Source organism: Montipora capricornis, chromosome 2 (assembly GCF_036669925.1).
Source record: "Montipora capricornis isolate CH-2021 chromosome 2, ASM3666992v2, whole genome shotgun sequence".
NCBI classification, from domain to species: domain Eukaryota; kingdom Metazoa; phylum Cnidaria; class Anthozoa; order Scleractinia; family Acroporidae; genus Montipora; species Montipora capricornis.
Genome location: NC_090884.1, coordinates 26,325,611 through 26,337,286, shown reverse-complemented (window position 1 = coordinate 26,337,286; position 11,676 = coordinate 26,325,611). Strand labels below are relative to the sequence as shown.

Here is an 11,676-nt window from a genome sequence, read left to right as displayed (position 1 = left end):
TTTTTATTTACCTTAAATACATCATCTGTTCTTTGACACTTTGGAACTGTCACAGTTGTAACAGAGTCATCTGGCAAAGATATTCTCAATTCAACTTTCATATCACCGTCTTCTTTATCTTCCCCCTGATGAACAAATAGCAGATTTAAAAGGATCACAGTCAAAAAATGGAAATGGGCTAAAACATTGAATTTCAATGCAAAATCAGAGATGTGGTTTTGGGAAGATTTGCATGCCTCACCAAAAAACTTACTAGTTTATTATTTTGGACAGTGAATAGAATACAATATTGAACAACTATTCACCAAAGTGGAGTTGGCTAGTGGTGGATATTTAGTGAGCGACGTAAATATCTGGACCACTAGCAACCAACACAGAGGTGAATAGTTGTTTTAGTACATACCAAAACAGATCGAGATACATGTAATAGAGCACAAAACAGATCACTTTTAATTGACTCATTTATTCCAGTAAAGATAACACCATTTTCTGGCCGAAATCCCACACAAGCTGCTTGGAGGTAAATATAATGAAAGGATATTTGGAGTTTGAGTAGACAGTCAAAGAGTGGAATGCTATGGTATCTACTGTTTTAGTGTATACTAAAAATAGAATAGATGGCTGTGCTAATCACCCTATCTTGTAGTCTTTGACTGAATTACAAAGGCCACAGGTCACTACATTAGGCTACATGTAAAAGCAGTCTACAGTCTACAGTCTAGACTCTAATGGAGTCTACATACATACATGTACATTACAGACATGTATGTAACTTTCTTTTATTGTAGAGTAGCACATGCAAATGCTAGTATCTCCGAACTATGTAAGATAAACAAGCAACAAAAATATAAGGCTTAAAAATTAAGGATCTAACTGCTTAACTGTTGACTAGTTAAAAACACGACGCTGTCTATCTTTATCCTAAAAATGACGGACAAAAAATTGCAACATTTCTGTGGTCTTTTACTCAGACAAGTAACAAAACACTTATCTCATTTTCTTATTTCAATACAGGAGGTACATGTATAAAAATAATAATTATTGCCATCCTAAAGCAGGCACAAAGACTTTCCAGACTATCATTATTGAGCTCTTTTGCTTACTGTAATGTGGTTATCTGATGATTTCAAAAATTCCTCCACATAATCAGATTCCCCTATTACTCTCACTGAAGTCACTGAAAAAAAGTTAAAATGATTTATTTTAACTATAATGATAGTAATTAAAACTAAAAGGACTAACTACATGTACTCATAAAACTACAATGTCTTTCCCAGATTGAACCATATCTGACCTTTAATAACGTTTAAATCCCTACCAAAATGTGAGTGTAATATCAGCAGAAACATGTCAAGCACTCACTCCAGTTAAGCTAATATCTACATGTATATTACCAATTTTCTCTGTTGGAAACAGCTTAATAGAACATTGAGAAGCAGCTTTCCAGAGAGCTCATCAGACTGATCTGCAGCATCATAAGACTGATATAAAATAAAATATTGCTGACCTACAATCCTGGTCAAAACTGTTGGGACAATTCCCGCTTTTCCCCATTCCCCCATAACAATGTTGATCTTTCACCGTCTCTGAAATCAAGATCCCTTTATCGATCGCTCGCATGTTTCAACATCGTCTGGGGAGAAGGGGCCATGAAAAAGGCAGCAAAAGAAGAACATGCGTTGCTCATACAACAATTGGGAAGCATGTACAGTAGATTCTCTACTGTTTGGACAAGTGTCCAATTAAAGTCTTTTGACCCGAATTGTACATGTAGCAACCTTCCATTCTGCATTTTAACCACTAATATGACTTGTGTCTAATTACATGTAAGTTGCTCAATTGAAACCAATGAGATACAGTATCTGACCTTTTTCAAGGTAGGACTCCAAAGTTTTTCTACGGCTCTCTAGCTGCTGATCAGACAAATGGAATGGCCATTTTCCTGGAAACTTTGGAAACTGGAAGTCTCTAAACTCTTTTTTCAGCTGAAAAAGAAAGCAATGACTACTTAAATTCCCGGCCTTTTTTTGTTATACCACAGTTGTACCAAATTATAAAATCAGCTCTTCACTTACATGTATGAAATGGAAAGGGACAGACAAAGAAACAAACCATTAGGCTCAGAATAAAGTACTAGTTGTATCAGATCTTCAAAAGCATTTCTTAAGCAAAGAAACACAGCTTTTACTGTACATGGCAGGAGGAATCCCCCTATCTAATGTATGTTTCAAGAACTAATTAAAATTAAGAGGAAATGGAAGCACATACATTGTAACAGTAGTGGTTATATGTACATATATTGTACTTGGATATTAAAGAGCAATTTAATTAGCCAGCATGATCGCTGAAACTTGATTCTTAAATGATTAGTATGGAGATACATGTACTTTATTTCAGATTATCATAATGAATATTATATAATACATTGTATACATTGACCTAATGCAAAAATGGCCACCAATATCTTATTCTTTTGTCCTTGTGTTAATAGGCCTTACACTGTACTTGCCTCGTTAGCATGTGTAAAATTGAAAAATAACGTGGCTGTAAAACAAATTAAGCTAGTCTGGCTAATTTTCAAATTAAAAGATAAAAGAAAAATTTACTGGCAGTACCTTTTTGTATTCGGTCTGCAGTCAAAGAAAAATCAAAATAATAATTTTTATTATTGAAGTAATGGGCTGGTTCGAAAAATTTTAAACCTAGAACCTAGAAAAAATTGGAATGCATAATACACTATCATGCTTTGGTTTGATTCTCTATGACATCGAATTTTGATACACTGTACATGTATATCAGGACACCTCTTCAAGAGGTCACAATTTTCCTACAAATGGAAGTCCTAAGAACCTCCCACAAATTGTAAACACTATTACATTATTATTATTATCTTACATTTCCTTATACTAGCCAATAGAGATAAAATTTTTAAGAGCTTCACTGCACTACAAGCTGTCTACAACAGTAACTTTCTTCATAGGTTTGTCCCTTGACAAAAATGTCTCACTAACCTTATTGTGCAAGTTTGAAAATTCTTTATATCTCCTTGAACAAATGTGCTTGTCTCCCATATATATATTATAAACCTGGTTTATAACAAAGAGAGGGGGAAAAGCATTAATTTATTTTGGGATTCACACATTTTATGTTGTTATTCAACAATCTTTATTTAACATACAGGCCCATTGAACATTCAACTAACTGAATGCCTCGTGGTATTGTAAATGAAATTATGATAGGTCAAATACATGTAATAGCCTTCCTGACCAGACTAGTGGCCAATCCTTACTTGGATGTTTTAGTTTAAGGAACCTCGAAAGGGTTTTCGAAGCGTTTTTTTTGTGTGTGTGCCAGTGCAAGCCACACACGCAATTCTAAAGCTGCTTGCATCAGGTCATGATTCAAAATGCATCACCGGGAATTAAAGAATTTCACACACATTTCTTCTTATTATTACCGGTATATCGATGAAATATAAATATACATCACAAACACTTAAGGCATCATCCACACGTATCTGGAAATTTGTGAAAACGCCAATTTCTTTTTACAAATACGGCTTGCGTCCACACGTATCCAGCGTATTTTACGGCCGTATCCGGAAATTTTTGAAAACGCTCCCCAGAGTGGAAATTTTTTTATCCGATACGAATACGTATACGTGTGGACGGTCGTATCCGGAAATTTGCGAATACGCTTACGTCATTCTCTTGGATCCAGTCTTCATGGCGAGCATTAAACAAACATGGCGTACAGCAATGTTGTGTCTTCTTTGTTAATTGCTCTGATTTCTAGTTTGATATCATGCGTTCAGATAAATGCAACTGTGATAAATTTACACAACCAATACTTAAGAGATCGGCAGGATGTTTTGAGATTTTTGACCGTCAGCGGTAGTTCAACTTCATCATCGGTCCATTTATATGTATCAGCATACTTTTTCTTGACTTTTTCAGAAGATTTAGACAATTTTTCGAGTGATAAACTACAAGCTTCGACTGGTTACACCTTTCAGTAGCTATGGCGCGGAAGAAATGACGCCAAATCGCAATTATGTGCATGCTCATTTCAGGATTCTCTCCGACAAAAGAACTGGGCACTAGAGGAAATGAGAAAATTTCCGGAAACAATCAGATACGTGTGGACGGCTGTAAACGATTCGAATACGCTGCGTGTGGAAGCGTAAATTTTCGTATCCGCAAAACAATATTTGCGGCAAAAAAAATTTCCCGATACGTGTGGACATGGCCTAAATCTGCCTGTGTTGGCGTGTAGCTCCACTCACGCACAGAGTCGAATGAGCCTACGAAAAGTTTGCACAAACACTTAAATCTGCCTGTGTTGGCCTGTAGCTCCACTTGTGCACAGACTCTAATTGCCTACGAAAAGGTTTCCCCAAACACTTAAATCTGCCTGTGTTGGCCTGTAGCTCCACTCACGCACAGACTCGAATGAGCAAGTGATGCATGCACAAATTCCGATCTTGTAAACCCCCACATTTTTCTTGATTTCGCAACTTCACTTGTTTATATCTCTGCTCCCAGACAGTAATTTTTTTTCATTTTTTGCATGTTTACTTAAATTAATTAAAAATAGCTGTCTCTAAAATTTAAAAACAATAATTGTTCTGTAGGTGAAAAAAAACGGTCCCTGATTTTCTGTAAACTTGGCTTAAAGATTTTGTTGAGTAAGCACCACCCCCGAAAAAGCACTGCCCTCGAATAAGCGCCGCTGTAAAAGAACATTAAAATGTAACTCTAACACAGCATGGGGAATTTTTTTGCATTGAAAGCAATGTTCTTCAGTTCAAAGTGTATTTCACTGCTCGTCCAATAAGGGTGCGTTTGATTGACCGTATTCCGGACTAAGAAAATAAGTAACATTAGGTAGAAATCCCTTGTTTTTAAGGAGATTCACATTAAAATTGTCAAACATCCGCTAAAACGCTATTTTAAACATATTTTCATTATCCTTGCTGCTTCAAAGGGCGCCAAACATACCATTTTAATCATCACTCCATGTATTCTTATTCCGGGATAGGGTCAATCGAACGTCCCCTAAGTAAAATGCCATAAGAGTCAAATGGTGACTATCAAAGGAGGCGTGAAATATTAACTAAGTGCTGCCGTGCTTATTCGAGTAAATATAGTATCTGGTAACCCTGTAACCGCAGATTTCACTGTCCCATTTTTTCAAAAAAGACTATAATTATATGTTGACTTTAAGGCTCAAAGAAATGCCTTATATTGCTGCCATGTATGTTAACAGAACTTTGGAGGAAAATGTGATCTGAGAATTCTATGATGGCTACTTAATTAATATCCTGGCCAAATTTCATCTTGATGCGATTACCCTATTTGTGTGAAAAAAGGAGAAACTATTTCGAGCCTCCTTATATGTAGAGCATGTAAAATTCATGATAAAGTGTTTCTTACCACGTACGTTTCACCATCACTTGTGACTTGTCTTGTTTCTGGTATTGATATAGGAATAACGTGCCTCTCAGAATAGTCATAATACTCTCCAGATGAACTCTCGCTATCGAGTTTTTCTGCCTCATTGTGACTGACAGATATTACAACTAGAGTCAGTTTGTCTCCTCCTCTTTTAATTAAATTCACCACATGCTTATGAGTTGCACCTTCCACATTTTCACCATTCCTAAAGAAAATAAGGTAGCTGTCAATCAACCAGCAAGCAGCAACTCTATTCTCACAAGCGTCCAAAATCTCGATTTGCTTGAATGTTTGTCCGGAAGTTGTCATTTTCTGAACATGAAATGGTTTAGGCCAGCGTAAGGATTTCCTAAAGTGTGCCTGCTTCAGACATGTGCATGATTGTGTAGAACTCAGATCAAGGAAGTGGTAAGTGTTGTTTTGTAATGTCAAATTGCAAATATTTATGCACTGGCGGAAGTATTTATCAAGGTGGCGATCGCTTTAGCGATGTTTCGAGGGGAAGACAATGTGCTCTTGTGAGTCTTTCAGCTTTGCTGTGTGAAAGGTTGTTGTTTTCAAATTGTCATGCAAATTAGCCATGTGTTATGCTGGGGGGCAAACACTGGAAAAAAGGCAAATTGCAGAAAATCAACATAGGATGATAGAAGTAAGTTTTATTAAGGCAAAAGCCCTGATAATATAATATTTCACATGTCACATGTCGGCCTAGAGATTACATCTTGTAACATCCCTCCTTTTTTGAAGAAAAATAATAATAAAATAAAAATAACTGGTATAGCGACGAATCAATTATGAGATGTCTTAAATATTGATCAGCGTTCGTGTCAAGTCCTTTCTAGAAAAATCAAAACAGCAATCAAAAAATCAAAGTCTGATGACCTAGTGGGATCAATATGAAATTGGCAGTCCAGATTGTTAAATTGTCTGCCTATTCTATTTGCAGACAAAGTCTTTCAGGTAACTGGTGGGTCTCCTCGAGCATTGAGGTCTCGTAGGTTGGTTGTTCACTGGTCCTGGTTGGGCAGGGCTCGGTGCAACCATTTTAGGTGGTTCGCTGGTTTGCTGTTGTTGCTCGGCCTCCTTTGGGCTTGGTAGACTAACAGCTGGTTCTGATCGTGAGTTCTGCTCACCTGAGGATCTTATCCCCTTCTCCAAACCTTTACTGTCATGGTTGGATGCATCCTCCGCTCTTTCTGGTGTTTTTCTAAGATGGCTTCTGGTTCTGCGGTAAACACCTCCGTCTGGCGTCTCTACAGTTTATGATCTTTCGTCTAAGCGAGCTCTGACAGTTGTTTTCTTCCATACCTTGTCCCTTGATTGGAACGGCCTCATCCTAACTATGTCACATTGAAATATTTGTTCTTGTCGCTTCACTAGGTTCTGCGTGTCTATCTCTGGGTATGTTACTCTTGGCTGGAGTAATTTTCCGCAGGTTGGCAACAGAGTCTTTGTGCGCCTGTTCATGAGTCTTTGTGCTGGGCTCGAATCCATTCCTTGAGTTGGCGTGTTTCGGTAGTCGAGGATCGCCATGTAGGGATCTTCATTGCTATCGAGTGCTTTACATAGAAGACTCTTTGCTGTCTTTACAGCAGATTCTGCTTTCCCATTGGCTTTGCTGTTGCCAGGGCTGCTTGGGGTGTGTTCAAAGTCCCATTTCTCTGCGAACTTTCGGAATTCTTCGCAGTCAAACTGTGGCCCATTATCACTGACTACTTGGTCAGGGCATCCGTATCTTGCAAAATGGCTCTTCAGTTTCAGAATCACTGTGCTGGCTAGGGTGTTGTTGAGTTTATTTATTTCCCAGTAATTGCTGAAATAATCGACGGTGATGAGAAACTCTGTTGTCAAACGTGAAAAGATCGACACCAATCCTTTCCCATGGTCTGGATGGTGTTAAGTGGCATCAATAGCTGGTTTGGTTGGGACCTCTCATATTTTCTACAGGTCTCACAGGCAGCTATCATCTCCTTGATTTCAGCAATCATGCCTGACCAAAAAATGCATTCCCGTGCACGTCTTAGGCAGGACTCAGCTCCATGTGTGATGAGTGAATCCTCTGCTTCATGTTTCCGCGTAAGGCTTTCTATATGACAACTCTCTCACTTCTGAATATGAGTCCGTCTTGCACTGATAGCTCGTCTCGTACGCTATAGTATGGTGCTACTTGTGCCGGTGCTGCATTTCTTTCAGCGGGCCAACCTTGGAGGATCACAGACTTAAGGATCTGCAGTGTCTAATCCCTTTCTGTCTTGTCTCTGATCTCCTGCAGTCGCTGGTCTGAGATGGGTAAGAAACTGGTCACATTGACATATTCGAAGTCTGCTCTCGTTGGGTGCTCCATGCTTGGCAGGTATGCGCAGGATAGGAAGTCTGCAATATGCATTTCTGTTCCCTTTTCGTAATGAACTTCCAGATCATACTTTTGAAGCCTCATAATCATTCCTTGCAGGCGTCTTGGCGCACATGCGAGGGGCTTCTTGAGGATCGCTTCAAGAGGCTTGTGATCACTGTAAACTGTGACATGCCTCCCGAATGTAAACTGGTTGAATTTCTCCAGTGCGTAAACAATAGTGAGCATTTCCTTCTCTATCTGGGCGTATCGCGTCTCGGCATCGAATAGAGCACAGCTGGCGTATGTCACTGGTTTCCCATTCTGAAGGAGGGCCACGCCTACACCCTTTTGGCTAGCGTCACACTGGATTGTTAGGTGACTGGACGGGTTATAATAACTCAAGATTTGTGTTTTTGTAACCATATTTTGGACCTCTTTGAATGCCTTGTCTTGCTCCTCTGTCCAGTTCCAGGATTCATTTTTTCGGGTGAGTTGTAAAATCGGCTCCATACTGTCTTCTAGTCTAGGCAGAAATCCCACCGCTGCCACCATGTTACAATTCGTCTTCCCAAAGGACATGCACATCAACATAGGATGATACAAGTAAGTTTTCTTAAGGCAAAAGCCCTGATAATATAACATTTCACATGTCACGTGTCAGCCTAGAGATTACATCTTGTAACAGTATATTTGATTGCCTTTGACATTTGGACTTTCTACTTCATTATCTGCTTATTTTTCACCAAAAAAAAATATCAAAGTAACTTGTGTAATCATTCTATTTTACTACTTAGGTGATAAACATTCAATGAAGAAGAAACAAATCATCTGTGTGGCTAAGATGTTTGTTATAACCTCTCGAACTTGTTTTGTTTGCCCCCTCAGACATGCATGGCTAATTTACATGATAATAGCAAATCCAACATGGCAGCCATCGTGAATAAGGTCTATTAGCTAATGACCGTATGAATAATAATTATTAACGAGTTTGAGAAAGGAATTTCCTCATTCAACACAGTTTTTCCATAGATTTGCACTACAATAATAACGTAAGCTTAACGTTCCTAGCTTAGTAACCAGATCGGATGCAAAGATGAAAAAGATGGAAAAAGACATGATGACTTTGACTTCTGATTGAACTGCCAGATGTTTTTTCAAACTCAGCGTTGATGGTTTGTATCTGACGTCATGGCAGCCATGTTGAATGACAAGAACAATAACATGTCTCTTGCTGGAAACTAAACTTAATTATTATGCAAATTCTGCAAAAATAAATTGTATTGTATGGCCATTCAACATGGCCGCCATGTCACATGGGTGCAAACAAAGCATTTAAAGTAATTGCCATTTTTTATAATTACTGATTGCAAATAAAATTGAAAGGTCCATTTTCACCCTGAATGCATCGCTCGCCCCGCATGATTTTGTGGATCACCAAATTACAAAAATTTGAGAAATGTCAGAAAGCCTTTCAGAATCTTCATTGTTAGAAGCTATCCGTCGATAAATCTTTGAGGTCCTGGTTTGAATGCGTTCTCTACTTATCATTTCAAAATTTTATTGTAGTATTTTATGTCTATATTTGTTTATAATATTTCTATTTGAAGTCCAATAGTATTGAAAAACAATGGATTGCCGTGGCGAACACATTTTGCTCCCCGCGCCACAAAGACAGCAACCTCTGCCACTCTTTTGAGCACAAGCATCTTTACAAGAGCATTTTACTTCTGCGTTCCAGGTATCTGAACAAACTAATCGAAGCTGACAAAAGCCATGCCTTTCAGCACTGAAATAATGTCACCTAGCTCATTAGCTGAATAGCCGAACTCTAAAAATCCCACTCTGGTGATTCTGCAAGATCTAAATCACTCAACTGCATAAAGATTAAACGTAATTTTAGTAGTTTCACTTGTCAAAATCACCTTGGTAAACGACACAATTATCAGGCTAATGGCAATGTTTCTTGTTTTCAAAAGCACAACCTCGCTCAACAAAAATAGTTGGCAAATTGGAATACGCTATTTGAGATTCAAAATAATAACAAATGATCGCGTTGCATCTAGGGTGAAAATGGGCTTTGAACTTGGGATAATAAAATGAAATGGCTACTGAGGAAAAAAGAAAAAACCCTCATCAACTGATTCGGTATGAGATACATCATTTATGAAGAATTTGTGTGTTTATTACGTCCAATGAAAGCTGGAAAAACCAAATTGACCTTTTGATCTACTGATCTCAGTTTAAAACGTAAAATTTGGCACAAACATTCGAATTTAGAAATCAAAACTGTTACAGTTGTACATATAATCAAATCAAGAACAATCGGAGTGACCCGCATTTAAAGATTGTTCCTTTCAAGTTAAAGAAAATATGTGCAACAAATGACAAAAGTATATACATATAAGCGTAGTGTTAAGAAAGATTAATTATATTACTGTGTGATAATAATAAAAGCTGTACGTGCATGGTAAATTAAATTGAAATTAAACGCACAATATCGGTACCAAAGAACTACAATATAGAACCATGTTAATTTAAGACTGTAAAGGTTTCCCAAGAAACAGAACATATTAAACAAAATTAAACGTCTTACACTTCAATGATTCTGTCTCCGATGCGAACTCCTCCAGAATGGGCCGGACCACTTTCCAAAACAGCACTGACATGCTGCAAAGGTGCATAAAGTTCGCCATTTATGGACCTGAGCTGTCCCCCCTCTGATACCTGCCCACGAACATTAAATCCGAATCCATTTTCTCCGCGCTGTAGCTCAATCAATCGAGGTCCATACGGATCAGCTATGGGCCTCCGTTTGCAGTCCTCTTCATCATCCGCCATGTTGGTATGGATCACGTGACAGACAACCACATCCACTTCCTGGTGGGGACAGGGAGAGTCTTGCGATTAATTCTCCATCAATCCCACTTCGTCGTCTTTGATACATGTCTAAAAATGTATAAGGAGAGAAAATAAAATTTCAAGTCACCTGATTAATTGACCTGTCTTTCATAAATCTATTGTATCTCAGGGGTAGAGGTGGACTCGAGCTAATGTAATGCACCAGTGAATGGAAATCCCCAACCCCCGCCCGGTCCCGGGAAAGGGTGGGGGAAAATATGGGAATGAAATTACTTTTGAACAGGAATTTGTCCCGTGGGGTGGGAAATTAGACCAAATTTGATGTGGAACACCACGGGCACAAGAGAAGCACAAGGAAGATACGGAGCTTTTTTTGAAGAGCTTACTTCTGAAGAAATTCACCAGTCCTGCTGGCAAAGCAAAACTTGCCCTCTACTTGTGAAGTAGAAATGTGGGTCAAACACCTTAGCAATGTGAAAAGACATCGTCAATAAGGTACTTGTATGACTAGAGGGTAAATCGAGTCGTAAATCAGCATCTTTGGACATTGAAGAATCATGGTGTATTAGTGGTGGACCCTAATTCGGTGATATGATTGCTTCTGAAAAGACAGACTGCCTAGTAGAGTAGAGTAGTTTCACTTCCAGTGCGTGCGGATCACAAAAGCACCAAGTGGTAAGTGGCTCCGTTCCACCGTCAGCGACAGTCATTAGGCAACAAAGGTGTAATATCACAGTTTAGTTTCAATTGCGATCTTATGACTTAAAAATCAGTAAGACTCAAATGTCTTTCAGTTATTTACTTTAGCTATCCAGCGTAAGAAGCTGAAATTTGTTTTCCCCATCTTAGCTTGGTATGACTTTGGACATTCTTGCCCTTGAGGTAAAGGAATGTGATCCCAGTTTCCGCCCAGGAGGTGGGCAAAATGATGCTTTTTGCCTTGGTACTCTGTCAATTCCCCCACCCTTTCCCGGGACCGGGGTGTGTTTGTGTTTGTGTGGGGGGGGGGGGGGGGTGGTGGTGGTG

General features: G+C 38.7%; 1 protein-coding gene across 1 annotated transcript in view; it reads right to left on the bottom strand.

The window, feature by feature from the left end:
• LOC138039187 (sorting nexin-27-like) overlaps nucleotides 1-10,674 on the bottom strand; it is a 24,909-nt gene extending 14,235 nt beyond the window's left edge. Inside the window, exons 1-6 of the mRNA XM_068885378.1 lie at nucleotides 10,385-10,674; nucleotides 5,436-5,661; nucleotides 3,012-3,086; nucleotides 1,868-1,985; nucleotides 1,104-1,177; nucleotides 12-125 (exon numbers count right to left, since the gene is read on the bottom strand). Coding sequence (XP_068741479.1) covers nucleotides 12-125; nucleotides 1,104-1,177; nucleotides 1,868-1,985; nucleotides 3,012-3,086; nucleotides 5,436-5,661; nucleotides 10,385-10,629 — 852 coding nt within the window. The 5' untranslated portion in view covers nucleotides 10,630-10,674. The remainder of the gene's footprint in view (nucleotides 1-11; nucleotides 126-1,103; nucleotides 1,178-1,867; nucleotides 1,986-3,011; nucleotides 3,087-5,435; nucleotides 5,662-10,384) is intronic.
• Between the last annotated feature and the right edge of the window lie 1,002 nt (nucleotides 10,675-11,676).